This window comes from Bactrocera latifrons, unplaced genomic scaffold (assembly GCF_001853355.1).
Source record: "Bactrocera latifrons isolate USDA-ARS-PBARC rearing strain unplaced genomic scaffold, ASM185335v1 scaffold_470, whole genome shotgun sequence".
Taxonomy (NCBI): Eukaryota; Metazoa; Arthropoda; class Insecta; order Diptera; family Tephritidae; genus Bactrocera; species Bactrocera latifrons.
This window is the reverse complement of record NW_017537124.1, coordinates 142373-160604: the sequence shown is the minus strand read 5'-3', so window position 1 is coordinate 160604 and position 18232 is coordinate 142373. Positions and strand designations below refer to the sequence as shown.

The following is an 18232-nucleotide window of genomic DNA, read 5'->3' as shown; positions in this document are numbered from 1 at the left end:
AGAGTTTCAGAGCTTCACTGACAGGTATGGCATCAGGCATGTCAAAGTAGCAGTGCGCACACCCCGCGCCAACGTTCAAACCGAACGTGTTAATAAGACAATTTTAGCATCGTTCAAATGCAGCATCAAAACCGATAAAGAATGGGACTAAGCTCCACCGCAACTTCAATAGAGCATAAATTTCCAAAGCCCGCAAGAAGGTTCTAACCGCTTAATTTACAACTATAAACTACGAGACGTCACAACAGATTGATTAMTCCRAACAAGCACAGATGACGACGACGATAGGAAAATTCAACATGAAAGTTTCCGACTAAAATCAGCAGCTGAACGAATAAACATAGAAAGGACTAAATGGAAAAAACGACAACAAACAAACATCGTAGCCCGAGACAGTATAACGAGTAAAATTCAGTTGTAATAGACTAGGAGCCTCCTCCAAAGAGACATCTCTTAAGCTTGATCCGTCATACAAAGATCCATATTTGGTAACGAAGGTATTATCAAACAATCGGTACGTGGTTGACGATCTACCAGATATACCGAACCAGCGGAAGTTCTATGCAGGAATATTTACGAATGACAATATGAAACGTGGTGAGCTTTAAGTATGACTGATGACGAATACGACACCATGGTTTTAGATGAACATCGATATCATCGCTAATGGAGAATCGTCCCGGAGGGACGATCATCAGGAGTGACCGAGCTGTCAAGGTGAAATGGCAACCCAAGGTTATTAACAATCCTATCTTTCAAGTAAGTTCAAACTGGACAGTGTGAAACATTTTTCTAAAATCGGTTCAGTACTTTAGGTTTAAGTTCACTGATTATTGATTTGCTTTTAATAATAGTAATTTATTTGGAGCTGCCTTGTAGATGTTTCATAATTTGGGTTAATTTCGAAACTGTTTTAAATTAATCGTTAAATTACTAATTTTAAATAACATTTTAAAATTTGATTCAAATAAAAAATTCGTAAATCGATATATTCAACTATATATATTTTTTTTTTTAGAAAATTCTTTAATAAATAGTTTTCAGAAATGGCAAATGATAAAGCGTGATGGTCGGTGGTATGTATTTCCAAATCACTAACACCGTATATATATAGTTATGTATTGCGTTTATAGCCACAGTATAACCAAAAGTTTTTTCTCGTTAGTTGCATAGTTTAATTCAGTGGATCTTAATATTATTGAAATAARTATGAAGAATCTACCTTCCTGCGATGATTCAACACTCCTTCTTCTTAATGGCGTAGACACCTTTTACAAGGATATAGTCGACTTAACAACAGCACGCCAATCGTATCCTCTTTTAGCAATTTGGCGTAACTTCGAGACACCAAGTGCAGCCAGGTCCTTCTCCACCGGATCTCTGCAACGGAGTGGAGGTCTTCCTCTTCCTCCGCTTCCTACGGCGGTTACTGTGTCGAATACTTTCAGAGSCGAAGTGTGGACTTTACTTCTCGATTGCCTACTCAGTCGTTGGATTTCGAGGTTGACATTATTGTTGGTGTTAGTACTGGTTCTAAGATAGTCGAAATATTTCGTCTTGCCCTCGTTCACCACCAGACCCATTTGCTTCGCTGCCTTATTCATTCTGAAGAAAGCAAAACTAACGGCACGCTTGTTTAAGCCAATGATTTTGATATCCTTAGCATACGTCAGCAGCTGTACACTCTTATAGAAAGTGGTACTTTCTCTGTTTAGCTATGTACTTGGAATTATTTTCTCCAGAAGTTGGTTTAGAGGTCACACGAAAGGGAGTCGCCTTGTCTGAAACCTCGGTTGGTATCGAACGGCTCGGAGGGTTGCTTCCCGATCCTGACGCAGTTTTCGGTGTTGCTCAACGTCAGTTTACGCAACCGTATTAGTTTTGTGTTTATGTCTGTTGACGTGCGTTTTCGCCTGTACAGAGCCGAGTGCGTATCTTGGCTCCAAGTCAACATTAGGATCTCGGAGCGTACGCACGTCTAAAACACCGGAGACGTGTCTTCCGTCTATCACAACATTTCGATCCGGTGACAGCCATTTGATCTGTGTAACTGTTAAAGTGAAAAATATTTGATTTAGTGATAGTTGAAACGCCTTATGATGGTTATTAAAGCAGTTTCACGGTTCTTGATATTTACTTAAAATGATATTAACTTATAAGGAAAGAGCATGCAATACTAATTGCAATTGGATAAATCGAGAAAACCACTGAATAAATGGCTTGTTACTAAAGTAAAGAATTAGAAGTCGGTAACACGTTTACTAACAGATACCCGTCTTACAGGGTATATTGTAAGATTATATAACGATGTGAAATAAATGTTACATATGTACCGCAAGCCATTGTCCAAAGTCATATTACAACCACTGTACTATTCTTACGGTTAAAAAACAAATAGTATTCATGATTGTTTTCAAAATGTTTTGATTTGATATTATAAAAAAGTTTCATTTTATAAGCATTGCCAATCACATTTTCAATGTAGTATTCATTCAGGCAATTACATCAAATTTAAACACTCATTTCTAAATATATACATTTATAAGCTACTTAATAATGGGTCAGACTTTTCTTTTAGTATTGGTGAATAGTCTCAAACTTTTTCTCCTATTATTGAAGATTTTGGCTTATTTGAATCCTGCATACTAGAAGATATTCCTGAAAGGTGCATGGGAATTTAAACCTATCGGAAAGAATTGTCTGAGTAACTGGGTTTCTGGCAGTGTTCTTCATAGTCAAACGGAGAAAACGAAGAACGCACATCTGTACTGCGCGCAATTTATCCCACTTACTAAACCTTGTAGGATCCGGTTGCGTATAACCAATATCTTTTGAAGAATCAATTGTTACGTGTTGCACAGTTTCTTTTACGGTTTGTGGCTCTTTGAATTCGGATGTTGGCCAGAAAGTTTCTGATAGACTTAGGAATTCAGGGCCCGTAAACCATCTCACAGAGCTGTTAAGTTCCATATTGTTGTACCATTTCGTGCCGTCGTCAGCTACGTTATCCAAGGTTGGCACCCACCGCCATACGCTGATTTGCGAATCCTTTAATATTTCCCCAATTCGCACAGCTACAAACTGGTTGAATTTACTGGCGTCGGGCCTAAACCAATATAGTACATCCTTTGAGTCCCACCACAAAATTCGGCGCTTAATTTGTATGAAGAGTTCCTTTCCTATGAACTTAGCTAGACGAAGTCCCAAGATGGTTGCCATCAGCTCAAGTCTCGCCACCGACAGTGGCTTCAACGGAGCAACTCGTGTCTTGGAGGCAACGAGACAGCAATAAACTTTGTCGCCCATACTTGAACGTAGAAAGACCACAGCCGCATATGCTGATATGCTAGCATCAACAAAGATATGAAGTTGGTTGTCGCTGCTGCGATTTGCGAAAGTCTAGCACCTTGGAATTCGGATTTTATCAATACAGCCTAGTATTCGCAGCCACTTCCACCATGCGGAACGTTCTTTATCATGTACAGGTTCATCCCAGATTACTCCCGATTGCCACACATCTCGTAATATCATCTTAGCTTGAATTACTATAAACCCCAACAGACCCAAAGGGTCGAATATAGTCATCATTACTGGAAGCATTTGTCGCTTCGTTGGAAAAGTGGATTCATTGCACATATTCGGCTTGAACCTGTAGACAAAGGTTAGTTCGTCATTGGTTGGTAACCACCACATACCAAGAACCTTTTTGAAGCTCTGATCCGGGCTCTATGAAGCATTTATTCGCGGGTTTATGCTTACTTGAGAGTGCTTGCAGATCTGGTTTAGAATTCGGCAACCAGTTTCGCATCTCGCACCCGCCTTCACAATGAATGAAGCGGACGTCAGTAGCGAGTCGAATCATTTCTTCCTCACTATCCACACTATGCAACCAGTCGTCCACAAACGTATTTTCGACAATTATTGCCACAGCATTTGGTAGTATCTTCTAGAAACGTACAGCGTTCTTATCTTTGATGTCGTTTGAAAAAGATGGGGAACGCGATGCCCCAAACGTCATAACGGTCATAGCGAATACATCGGGACGTCTGCTACTTTCGCCGTTTCGCCACAGGAACTGCTGTGCTACTTGATCTTCCGCTCTCACCCTAATTTGGTGAAACATTTCACGAATATCTCCACAAATGGCCACTGGTCGTTCACGAAACCTCAATAGGACACCTACCAACGATCTTAGAAGATCGGGTCCTTTCAGTAATACGTCGTTCAGACTGGCACCACTCACCTTAGCTGCTGCATCCCACACGATTCTCAATTTATTTTTGTTAACGTTCTCAATTGTGAATATTGGAATAAACCAAGATTTGCCTCCTTTCGATATTTCCTCGACATCCAGTTTTCTTATGTAACCCTTTTCGAGATATTCATTTAACTTCCCAATAAGATACTGCTTCAGATCGGGGCTCTTTTGCATCTTCTTTTGCAGGTATTGGAGGCTATTATATGCCATTCGATATGAGTCGGGCAAGTCAATGTGGTCATATTTCCACAAGAGGCCCGTTTCGCATTTCTTAACACTGGCATCATACAAAACTGTTTTCTCCATTATGTGGTAAGCACGCTCGTCTGCCCTTGATCTAAGCGGTTTAAGAACAGGATTCATACCCACCGAATCGATAGAGAAATAGTCTTTAATTAAGTTATCAAGCTGATCATATTTAGTACAGGTGCAAACGTGGAGCAGGTTTTCGTCTGACTGATAAGCCAACTTATCCTGACCATATACCGACCAACCTATTTTGCAACGCACAGCTATTAGATCAACACCTTCAGCTTGACGCACCTCCACAGGTACGCAAAATTTAGCCGTGTTGTCCAAGCCTATTAATAATCGCGCTTTGCAGTCGGTGTATGATAGAATAGGCAATGACTTCAGGTGTTTGTGCTCATTTAAAGTGTCTGCGTTGAGAGTTTGTTGCGGTAACTCGAGGTCAGTGATTGTTCGAATATTGTGCACACGATATCACCTAGAGTTTCTCTCTCTTTCAGATATTTTACAGCTTAAAATCTCTGGGTTTATGAGCTATGTTATGTCTCCCGTCCATCTCAAGCACAAGTCTTCACCAGGGCCGTCGAGACCTAGCTGCTCAGCCAATTTACTGTAGATCAATGTGCATGAAGCTCCCTCTTCTATCAACGCAAATATCTCACTGTGGCTTTAGGACCATACAATATTACCGGAATGTAACGAAAAATGGCTCTTCTAAACTTACGTTGATGAACTAGGATTGTATTTACCCGACTAGTATTAGCTGCAGCATTTTGGCTATGTAGTAGTGGGTTGTGCACCATTCTACATCCACCTGCTCCGCAAACTTGCTTAGAGGTGCAGCGTCTAACCATGTGGGACTTAAAGCATCGAATGCATAGCTTTTTGTCCTTGATTAACTGCCAACGTGTTCATTTCGACTCTTTGCTAGGAAGTTTGAACAATCGGCAAGATTGTGCTCTTTGTCGCACAGATAACAAGCTATGGGATGTTTAGTTTCCTCTTTACGCGTTTTCGTTGGGCTAAGCTTCTTTGGTATTTCGTCGTGCACGAAAACTCTTTGCCTATTGCTCTTTCCTAACACCCTTTCTTCCGCAGCGTTACCGTTGGTTTCATTAAGTGCCGTTACCTGGCTTGAACATGATGCCAGCGAAAATAACCATTTATCAAAGGACACGACATCTACCCTTGAGATGGTCATTCGACGACGACCCCAGTCTAATTTCATATCCCCAGGAAGATTACTCAGCAACTCATTGATAAGCATAGGGTCATTGAGTTAGTCTTTCAGGCCTAATGCTTGCATGGTTGCTCTATAATTTTGTACACCCAACGCAAGATCGATAAGGGTATTCAGTCGATCGGTTCTCACTGCTGGCATYTGTCTCAATTTCCGTTGTAGGGTGTTATGTATAACGTCAGGCCTCCCGAAAAGCATACGAAGAGTTTCGATGGCTAGATGAACTGTAGATGGGATCATCAATTTTCCCCGAACAGCTTCAAGAGCGGCACCACGCAGTGATTTTTGTAATTATATTAAGTTTTCTTGTTCAGAAAATCCACAGCGTTCCGTTGACTGTTCATAGTTTGTTATAAACAATGGCCATTCTTTTGGCTTTCCGGAGAAAGGTGGCAAATCTTTGCTTATCGCCTGTCTAGATGCTATATGTGATGGGTTTAAACTCACATTCAAACTATTCTGAACCTGCCTAAATGTACTATCGTTGATGGGCGCAAAACCTCCATGTGGTTGCCCTAAATAGTTGGGTGGAGGAGAGAAGGGGTTATATTGTGCGGCAGCACTGCACCCATCTCCATTAACCAAAGATGTGACGCGAGGAAATAGCGCGTTTGGAAAGACGTTTCCTCCATAAGTGGACGTATAAACTGAACTCATTGGTACGTGCTGGCTCTGGCATGCGGATGAATGAGCAAATGTTGAGTTCATTTGGGGTCCACCAACAACTGAAGGTAGTTTGTTATAGAGCCCCACGAGGTTAGGTTCCTTAGGCATGGCCGTTTGTGCTGGTGGTTGATTCGTAGCCATGCCCACGCCTCCGGACCCAAACGGCGGCGAAGAATGTGACGAAATTTGATATAAACCATGGGATGAATATTGAGCAGGTGTGATCGTCGTAGTCACAGCAACATTTGTGAAAAAAATTGGTGAAAAATTAATTTGTGTCGTATTTATATTTGACATTCTACTTAGTATTGCAGACTGTGTCCCAGTTATTGCGTTATCCACATTAAGAGGTGATTCCACATAGTTGGTATGCGCACCGGTAAACGGAATCACGCTATCGTCAATAACGGTACGATCTAAGTTTCGCAAGTCAGGCATAACGGCTTAGCAAATGGCACTACGCAAGTCAATTGTACGCAAATTTATTTTAAGCGCAAATTTCCACAATTGTATAACTCACAAATATCACGAATATTTGATCGCTAATACCACAAATTATTTTAGGATGTTGGCGGGTGGCAAAGTAAAACACTTATTTTAAGCCGATTCGTATTTTATTTAATTTCAATAACTCGATTGTACGATCGTTCGCCAAAATAATTGTGTTCCTTGTAGGTGTATGTACCACTCCGCCAGCGAATCAAAAGAGAATGAGCCAACGCAAAAGGGTAAGCCGCAGGTGAGCTAGCACAGACAAATAGGGGGACATACATCTACATGGTTGCATTTTAATGTAAAATCAAAATTTAATAAATCCTTAGAGTTATATTTTAATGTACATTCCTTAAGTTTAAACATTTTATAAAATTAGGGTTGTTGCGTGCTAACAGGTATACTACAATGTTTATATTTCAAAGGAAAAAATATATGTACGCATTTTCAAAGTTTTAATTTAGTTTTTTTGTATAATTTATTAAATACCCAATCTAATATTTTTCATTAGTGGCATCATTGGCAAATGTTATAAAAAATGCGAGTTTCGACAGCTCTCTCTCGAATCAAAGAGTCTCGTATCATATTATCCATGCCTTGACTATGCGCTATTAGGGATGCAAACGATAAAAACATCGATACATCGATGTTGCCTGGATCGATGTTTTTGCAAATTTTACTCCACATCTTTGCAGCACTTTTTCTCGGTATTAACGCGAAAACATCTGCTTCGAAGCGCTTTACCAAACTGTCATGTGTGTTGTTGTAAAATACGGAGAATTTGTTGGTTGAATGTGCACTTGAATAACAGTGATTCGTAAGCGAATGAATTAATGCGAAATAAGTTTTACAAAAAATCGAAACTACATTTTGTGTGACAGTCTATTTCGTGCTATGTGTGTTAGAAGTTGTTTTTGAACGTTTAATATAAGTTTTGTTTCGAATTCATCTGTTGTCAATCACAACTTTATTACAGGTGTAAAATTAATGCTCCTAATTACGGCATGTTAAGGTAGATTGATGAATATACGCATATTACAGTAAATCAAAAGTTAGACAGAATGAAGAATTATAAACAAATCGTAAATAAAGCTTTTATTTTTCATATTAACTTTTCAAATGATAGAATCTTTGTACCGTTTTTTTGTTATTAATGCTTTTTCTGAAACACTCAATTGGCCCCAATTCCGTGCTAAAATTTTGTCAAAATCTTAATTCCGTGCTAAAGTGATCCTTATTCCGTGCTACATTAGAAAAGGTTCTTATTTCAACTATTCCTAGCAAATTGTTAGTAAAACTTACACAGTTTATACGTGGAACACAACGTAAACATTTTTATTCACATAAATCACATAGAAAATTACTTAGATAAAATAAAATAACTTCAAATATTTTAATGACATTATTTGTCAGCTATGCTTTTGATGCGATATATAAACATAAAATAATAAGTATTTAGTTAGTAAAACTGTATACATTCAATTACTTGTACGTGAAATAAAATAATTTCAATTACATTAATATACATAAAGTCAGTTCAATATTAAATTTTAGTTTATTACATATCAGGTATTGAAAATATTCCTCTCTTATTTATAGGCTGAGGTAAATTAATTTTTTTAACTACTTCATCGGCGTCGTATTCTGAAATATCTTCTTTTTCTGGCCAACGCCAGTTAGATCCACTCATTGTCATGGTTTTGATTTGAAAATTTTCTGGATTCCCATTAGTAACTTTTAAAACTTGCCCAGGAAATTTCCCGCCTTCATACCTCACTACAACATAGTCTCCTGGATTAAAACTATTATTAATGTTCTGTTTTACTTTCACCTTTGAACCTTGCTTTTCTTTTTTTTTTTAAATTATCTTTTCTTTCTTAATCCTTTTTTCTTCATCCATGCGTCGCGTGCTACTCAATGTATTCAGAAGCAGTGGCGACAGTTGGGGTTAATTTTTTCTTGACAAATTTTTTGTTCGGGTTCATTGGTTGGGACTCTGGCCAGAAAAGAGCATTTTTGAAAGGCGTTGGAAATTCAGTTTTTTTTTTTATTTCTATTGCATTAACTGTGCTTTTTGGTGGAGTTCTTGAATTAATACTAACCACGTCTACATTGTCATTCGCCTCCCTAGTGGGCAACTGAGGTCTTGGTGGATGGTTGACAGTTGTTGGGATATCTTCGAAGTTAATGGCTTGAGCTACTGGGCAAGGTCCAATATATGTACTACTTCACGCTGCTTGGACTTCACGGCACAAGATGGAGTTGAGCTGCTCAAATTATGTTTGCTAACTAATTTTTCATTGTAATCTATGAAGTTAATACTCATGTTTTCGATATCCAATAAAGTCGTTGTTAGCTAAAATACTCGTAATATAAAGATCGGAAACAGAAATACTTGCAATGCAGCTGCTTGTTTGCTCATTCTTAACACTTCTCCAAAAGTAAAATAAGTTTTCGTCTTTAACATCACCCTTCCAAGTTCCGCTGCACTCAATAAACAGTTTAAGCTTTTCAGCCGGCAACCTTTTTTCAAAACTTTGCCAAAATTCTTCGAAATTAGTTTCGAGTGTTTTTGTTGCTTCATAGTTCTCTGAAATTTCTGCGATATTCGTGTTTGGTGCTCTGATTATATTGGATGTGTCTCTGATGTCAGGTTTTAAAATTTTATTGTAAGCCACTGCTCTTCATTAAACGGAAATATGCCACAAGCCTTAAAACCGTTTTGTAGTATATCAGAAGTGATTGCAGATTGTATGCATTTCTGAACAATACGTCCGAAATCTTCCCGTTTTATTCTTTGCCCATTATTTAGCATTCTCCAATTTTGTATTTGCTTTCTCCAGTCATTTTTTAAACTATGAAATACTGCAACATCCATTGGTTGCAGTAAGTGCGTCGAGTTTGGAAGAAGCGCTATAAGTATGATTCCTTGCTTCTTGCAAAACTTAATAAGATGCAGCGACAAATGTGACGTGTGCCCATCCATAAATATTACGATTGGGAGTTGTATATTTTCTTTCAGGATGAAGGGATACAAGACATTTGTTATATATTCATAAAATGTTTCGCAGGTCATCCAGCCTGAATCCGACTTTCCAATAGCAAAATCAGAAGGAAATTTGGAAAGTATGTTGGTTGGAAATCTTTTGTACGGAAAGAGAGCAAAAGTTGGCATCATTTTACCGGAAGCGGAATCTCCTATGCATAATGTAAGACATTCTTTATCATCATTGCCAGATCTGAAGTATACATGCTTTGAACCCCGTTTTGTCGAAACTGCTTGACCTTTTGGACAAAGAAAAAACGCGGACTCATCTCAGTTGAAGATTCGTGTTGAATCTTCCAAAACATCGAGACAATTATTTTCCAAGTACTGATATACTCTTTTAAACCGACTTCTTATGGAAGATTCTGTTACCGATGCACGAGATTGCGAAACACGTTGACTCACTGTGGGATTTATTTCCAAAAACCCTTGCAACCCCTTTCTGCCTGGTATATTATTTTTAAAAGAATTCGGCCATATTAGTTCTTTAACCAAGTTAGTAACGCAGTTTACAAGTTGATATTTTGTTACTGGAAAGCCTATTTCCGCCAGATAACAAACCCATTTGACAATAAAACTTTCTTCTTCTGTCGTTAGCACAGCTGGAGATCCTGGACAGCCTTTTGAATACTTGTATTTAATTTTGTCCAGTAGAGTTTGCTTTGGAACACGATATACCTTTGAAGCCTTGTAACATGTCATCCGATTGCTTTTTATTGCTTCAAGGGCTAAATTTAATGATTCCTGTGTATATTTTGGCATGATGGCGGTTCTTTCTGTTAAAATAAATTGAAACGTAATTAGAAACACACCGTTAGGCACAAACACACACGGAATTAGGCACAAAATTAAAAACCGAAGCCTATTTTCGTGCTACATGTTTTTATAAATATTAAGCAAGGAGTTCCCGAAATATTTGATGTAAACTGTTTTGTAACTAAATTAAATTCCACTAATGAAGAATCATCGCAATTAAAGTTTTGTTAATCCAATAACATAGCTTTAGAAAAAGTAAGATTCTGAATTGTGTTTACTTATTTTAAGCTCATTTCTGAAATTTTGTCCTCAAAAAAATAGGCTTTTTCCTCAAAAACCGATAGGACAGAAATTGATCTTTAAATAATTTATTGAGTTTACTTTAAGCTAAGAGTTTAAATATATATTAAAACTCAATTTTCAACCCCAAAACAAAGTAAAACGAAGTATGATATATGTTCCTAATTCCGTTTCATAGCACGTATGTAGATCGGTACAGGTAAAATTTCAATGTACCAAATTCCGTTCTAACTTTGCATTTAATTTTTATGAGTTTAGTATATAAAATTCATATTAAAACATATATTTCGGTAAAAAATGCTATAATGTACAAATATTTTAGTATACTTACCCAATTATAATACCAGTCTTAAACAATTTTTACACAACTCTTAGCACTTTTCACAACAAAACTTGTTAATTATCACCACCGCAATAGGCAACTGCTTCCAGCCAACTAACATATGTGAATTTAATATGAAATAAAATGATTTATGGTTTGAAATGCAAAGTTGAATATATTTTTGACAATTTAAAATAACTGTCCTTTGAATGATGGGTAGCATTGACTTATTTTGTTTATTTAAAAAACTTGTAAACGAAATAGCACGGGATTAGGTACATACATACGTTAGTGAATATAAAATATATGTAAATAATTGTGTTAGACGTTTAAATATGTACATAATATTGAAGATTTTCAAAATGCTGCCTTCGAAATCAAAAAGCAAGGTCTGGAGCTTCTTTCTAAGAAATTCATATGCTTCCGCCACATGCAAACTCTGCAACAAGAAATTAAAAACATCAGGTAACACGTCGAATCTTCGCTGTCACGTTGGGAATGTACATAAAAAGGCATTACTCGATCAAGTTGATAATGCAGAATGCTCCTCCAAAACTACGCCGCACTCGGAACGAAAACAGCGAAAAATTTCTGAAGTAATTAACATATCACCAACCGCGGGGACGAAATCGTCAAGTGAGTTATCCGACAATGGTAATAAAAAGACTGCATGTATTGTATTTTCAACGAATGAATCGTTTTCATAAATAAAGTTTCTGCTTGTGTAACTGATAATGATTCAACCATGATGAAATTAAATAGAAGCTTGTTTGGCGAAAACAAATAATACCATGCTGCGCACACACGCTTAATTTGGCTGTAACGCAATCAATAGATAAATAGATAAGTCCACGGAAGTATCAGCTTAGATAATTAAGATGCGCGACATTGTTAAGTTTATTAAAAGAAGTGGCTTCTACAAGTAATACCAAGAAAATGATTCTTGACGTAAGAACGCGATGGAATTCATGTCTTTATATGTTAGAGAGATTTGTCCAGTTAGCCCCTATTTTAAGTGAAGTACTGCTCACTCGCCCAGAAGCACCCTCTAGGTTAATGAATCCGACCTGAACAAAATTAAGGAGGTGATTGAATTATTAAAGTGTTTTGAAATTCTGACCAGGAAGATTTCGACTGATACCTACGTTACCATTAGAGAGGCTATACCTTTATTAAACTGTTTAACTGAAGCTCTGACAAAAATTTCAGCTCAAGACGCTATTGTAGGGGAGCTAAAAAGTGAACTGCAAAAGAACTTGAATAAGAGATTTGGCAAACTTGAATTTAATTCAGTTCTGGCGTTGGCTACTGTATTGGATTCGAGATTCAAATTTCTGAATTTTAAAGATGCACTGGCTAAAAACAAAACAGTTTTGTATATAAAGAGTTTGATAAAGGATGCAAATAATGGCGTTAGTACGTCGGAATCTTCGGATGAGTGTGCAACAAAAAACCCGCTTGACATTTGGAGCCATCACAAACAGTAGGCCCACCAAAATATGAAAATGTATATGCAAATGTATCTTGGCTGTTGCTTCTATCAATCAGAATCAAACAGAAATGTGGGATGATATGAAAAATGTATTTCCTGAACTCCCTGCATAGGGTTGTGCGGTTTGGGACCCGCCACGTAAAAAAACACCCCGAATGAAAACGCAACAACAGCCTCGAATGAGGGACCCCATTTTTGATGACGATGGCAAACGAAATAAGGACTACGAATGGGGGGCATGCACCTGGAATGTACGGTCGCTTATTTGGGAAGGTGCCGCTGCCCAGCTGGTTGATGCCCTCGTAAAAATAAAGGCTGATATCACCGCCGTCCAAGAAATGCGACGGATATAAAGGAGCGCAAGTTTGGTGTGAGACTCGTTGCAGACAGAAAAAGAAAGAGTCCGAAATGCGTGAGTACGAAGAGCTTTATAAGCTGGCCGACAGGGGTAATGCTCGAAAATTCTATGAAAAAATGCGGCGGCTTACAGAAGGTTTCAAGATCGGAGCATACTCTTGTAGATGCCCAGAGCATACTTAAATTATGGAGGGAACACTCCTCCAGCCTGCTGAATGCACGACGCCAGGAGAAGGCGAACCCGATTCCCCAATCGATGACGATGGAGCAGACGTTCCATTGCCCGACCAGGAAGAAGTTCGAATAGCAATTACCCGCCTGAAGAACAACAAAGCGGCGGGGCCGATGGATTGCCGGCCGAGCTATTCAAACACGGCGGCGAAGAACTGATGGGGAGCATGCATCAGCTTCTTTGTAAAATATGGTCGGACGAAAGCATGCCCAACGATTTGAATGTAAGTGTGCTATTCCCAATCCTCAAGAAAGGAGACCCACAATCTGCGCCAACTACCATGGGATAAGCCTCCTCAACATTGCATATAAGGTTCTATCGAGCGTATTGTGTGAAAGATTAAAGCCCACCGTCAACAAACTGATTGGACCTTATCAGTGTGGCTTCACTGGAAAAGACCCTTGAAAGGAGAATCGACACTCACCACCTCTTCGTCGATTTCAAAGCTGCTTTCGACAGCACGAAAAGGAGCTGCCTTTATGCCGCGATGTCTGAATTTGGTATACCTGCAAAACTTATACGGCTGTGTAATCTGACGTTGAGCAGCACCAAAAGCTCCGTCAGAATCGGGAAGGACCTCTCCGAGCCGTTCGATACCAAACGAGGTTTCAGACAAGGCGATTCCTCATCGTGCTACTTTTTCAACCTGGTTCTGGAGAAAATAGTTCGAGCTGCAGAACTAAATAGAGAAGGTACCATCTTCTATAAGAGTGTACAGCTGCTGGCGTATGCCGATGATATTGATATCATTGGCCTCAACACCCGCGCCGTTAGTTCTGCTTTCTCCAGACTAGACAAGGAAGCAAAACAACTTGGTCTGGCAGTGAACGAATTCAAGACGAAATATCTCCTGTCATCAAACAAAGAGTCGTCGCACTCGCGACTAGGTACTCACGTCACGGTTGACAGTCATAACTTGTAGTTAATTTTAATTTTAATTTAATTTTAATTGTAGATAATTTCGTCTATCTTGGATCCAGCGTAAACACCACCAACAATATCTCCCTGGAAATCCAACGCAGGATAACTCTTGCCAACAGGTGCTACTTCGGACTGAGTATAATTCCCGTCCTGCTATATGATGCAGAGGCTCGGACGATGTCAACAACGGATGAGTCGACGTTGCGAGTTTTCGAGAGAAAAGTTCTGCGAAAGATTTATGGTCCTTTGCGCATTGGCCACGGCAAATATCGCATTCGATGGAACGATGAGCTGTACGAGATATACGACGACATTGACATAGTTCAGCAAATTAAAAGACAGCGGCTACGCTGGCTAGGTCATGTTGTCCGAATGGATGAAAACACTCCAGCTCTGAAAGTATTCAACGCAGTACCCGTCGGGGGAAGCAGAGGAAGAGGAAGACCTCCACTCCATTGGAAGGACCAAGTGGAGAAGGTCCTGGCTTCACTTGGAATATCTAATTGGCGCCACGTAGCGAAAAGAAGAAACAACTGGCGCGCGGTTGTTAACTGGGCTATAATCGCGTAAGCGGTGACTACGCCAATCAAGAAGAAGATTTCCTGAATTGTATAAACAAGCTTCCAAATATTTATCCATTGTGGCCTCTAAAGCTGGAGCAACGATCACACAGCAAAGAAATCGCTTGACGGGCAAAAGACTTTTCAAATTGTTATTTTTAAATTCTGTTTTAAATAAATGATTTGTTGTTTGTTCAAAAACTATTTATATCTTTTATTTATTGAGAAAAGGTTTTAATAGGTAGCTAAAATATAAGTCAATTAAACGCGTACTGCTGTATTTCACTTATTTATGGTTCTGAAATAAGATTTTTATGCTATCTAATAAAACACGTTAAAAAAGTTCAAAAATTCATCGATGTTTCGATACATCGATGTTTCAATGGCAGATGTTTTTGATTTCGATGTTGTTTGAAGAAACTGAAGTCAATTTCGTAAAGAAAACGGTACCTAGGACTGAAAACAGCAAGTGAGCTGAAGATTAACGGTAGTCAAAAGTATTTACACAAAACTTAAACTACAGTTGCTTGTATTTTTTATTGATGGATTTGGAAAGCTGACTGTATTGGTATGGGGTTGTATTTGTAGCAAAGGTATGGGTGAAATAAGAATTATAAAACATACTATGACAAGGAAATATATTTAGACATTTTACGTAACAATTTAGAAAGGAGTGTGCAAAAATTTGGGCTAGCAGATCCAAAATGCCCCAATAAATTGAATTAAAAATTATATCAAGATAATGATCCCAACCACTAGTCTTATATGCAGGATTTGATTGCTATATAATTTCTCAAAAGTGTTGGATACTCCTGCGCAAAGCTCAGACATCAATCCTATAGAAAATTTAGGAGCTTATTTGAAAAAAAAAAGTGGCAAACAGGTGCTCTACAAACAAAGGCACCTTAATACAGTGCATCGCAGGGAAGTGGGAGAAGATTCCATACAAATATGACATAAAAAATTAATTTAAACGATGCCACGGAGGCTTTAATACAGGTAGTCACACCAACATAAAAATGCTAGCGTGTATGTGAAAACTTGAAATTTTGAGACAGTACCGAATAAGACGTTTTCTGTTTTTGATTTAGTCTTCTAATAAACTTTAAAAATATTGTTTTCTCTTCAGAAATAATAAACAATAAAACAAAAATGATTGTTATAAAAAAATCCTAAATAAATATGTTTTAAAATTCAGTGTGAACTTTATCTTTGTCAAATGTTGTCATATGGAAAGATTTGTGAGACATACTGTATGATGTATATTTGTGGATATAATTTAAAATTTAATGCTCTTCACAAAGTATCCACAATTTTTCGTAAATCTAACCGTTTAAAATATATTAACGGATATTAAATTTAAAGAATTTTCTTACGAATTTTAAAACTAAAAAAATTTATAAGTCGTTTTGTAGAAGGTATTTTTTTATTTTTTCATTCGGTGATTTTTGGCGATGAAAATCTCGCAAACGCTTTACTAAATCCAAATTTTATATATATTTTTTGTCAGCGAATTTCAAATTTTATAAAAATGATCAGGATGACGAGAAAAGATGAAATTCGGATTACTGTCTGCCTGTCCGTCCGTGCAAGCTGTAACTTTAGTTCAAATTGAGATATCTTGATAAAATTGGTATGGTACTTTGTATGCGGGTTCCTTAGTACAAAACAAACTACGATCTCGTAGATAGGCGTACTCGGACCACTGCCACGCCCGCAAAACGCCATTAACCGAAAACTTATAAAGTGGCGTAACTAAGCTGTATCACTTTGTGAAGCACAACAATGGTTCGCTCGCTTCCGTTTGTTTATTTATTTATTTATTATTTGAAATATAAAAACAACAAGGTGAAGTTTGATCAGAAATACGAAAAAACTTTTACGACTACCCAATATTATCTGATTTTACCGAGTGTATGAGCGGTTTTAAAAAAAGTTTAGCTCACAGGTGTCTCTTCGAAATTGTATTAAATTACATTATTGTATCACTATTTAGTGTTTAGTTATAACACTTCATATATTTTCGTTTAACTACACTTTTGGAAAGTGCCGTCTCTGCCATCTTAATCTTAATTTGACTTCATTTTTACTCAAGTTATCATGGATGAACGGACGAGCCGACGAACAATTAGAGTCACTCCGAATTTAGCTCGTCTCGTCACCATAAACAATTATATGAAAATAACACCATATCTATATCGATTGCTTTACTCTTTCTGTCGATAGTATAAAAATTATGCACAAGCCTTCGGGATGCATTATTCGAAGAAACAGAATGGATAACAAGCAAATTTGTATTAATTTATGTACATAAGTATATTAAAAGTCCTAGACTAACTTAGTTTCATTAATAAGTAAATTAACCCAAGTGAAATAGATATGATATAATTAGCGGTAAAAAGTTTAAGCCAAAGTCTGGTCTAATGGAAATCAATATATCGTGAATTTTGGAGTACACATGTCATTTTTAAATCAATGTATCAGAATAAAAATTAGAAAATTAATTTCATTTATTTAAAATTTGATTTCAGGAAAAGTGTTGCATGGTATAATCATTGTAGAAAAAGAACGCAAAAAAGTACGCATATTCTATCGCAACTTCAATAACGTTATAGTTGTTAAAAATTATAAATATTTTAATGAAGTGGCTGAGGAGAAATCGGAAACGTACTTTACATCCAATGGAAAAATTGTTTTGCATTTTTGGCCAAAATATAATTATTTATTACATGCCTTACGCTCCCCTCCGAAGCCGGTTGAACGAATTTTACCGAAACTGGAATTGATGTGGAAAGCTGATAACTTGCTTTTAATGCATTATCAAAAAAAAAAGAACCTCACATTAGAAAATGCCCAGTGCTATTTACACAACCACCCCGAAATCGTGGATTTATTTTACGATTACATACATAGCTTGCTCCAAAAGAAACCAGAAGTTGTGTTCTCATTTACAATAAAATTTTTCCAAAATATGAAGAATACTTATTAAGATTTATCTTCGGGATAGTGCATATCTTGGACCGCAGTTTAAATTAAAATTTTTTCGGAATAACAATTAATTTTTGCTATTGCTTGTATATTTTTCCTAACTTTGGATCTTTAAATTTACGTGACTTGTATAATGAATTTTATTAGCAATAAATTTTAAACTAAAAATATAAGGAATCCTATATTTTTATACTCTCGCAACAAAGTTGCTAAAGAGAGTATTATAGTTTTGTTCACATAACGGTTGTTTGTAAGTCCTAAGACTAAAAGAGTCAGATATAGGGTTATATATACCAAAGTGATCAGGGTGACGAGTAGAGTTGAAATCCGGATGTCCGTCCGTCCGTGCAAGC

At 37.4% G+C, this 18232-nt stretch overlaps 1 protein-coding gene across 2 annotated transcripts in view; it reads left to right on the top strand.

The window, feature by feature from the left end:
• Positions 1–17994, top strand: part of LOC108973345 (ciliogenesis-associated TTC17-interacting protein) — a 50523-nt gene extending 32529 nt beyond the window's left edge. For both annotated transcript variants that reach the window (XM_018940569.1, XM_018940570.1), the window contains exon 4: positions 17423–17994. In XM_018940569.1, coding sequence (XP_018796114.1) covers positions 17423–17880 — 458 coding nt within the window. In that variant the 3' untranslated portion in view covers positions 17881–17994. The remainder of the gene's footprint in view (positions 1–17422) is intronic.
• Positions 17995–18232: the final 238 nt, after the last annotated feature.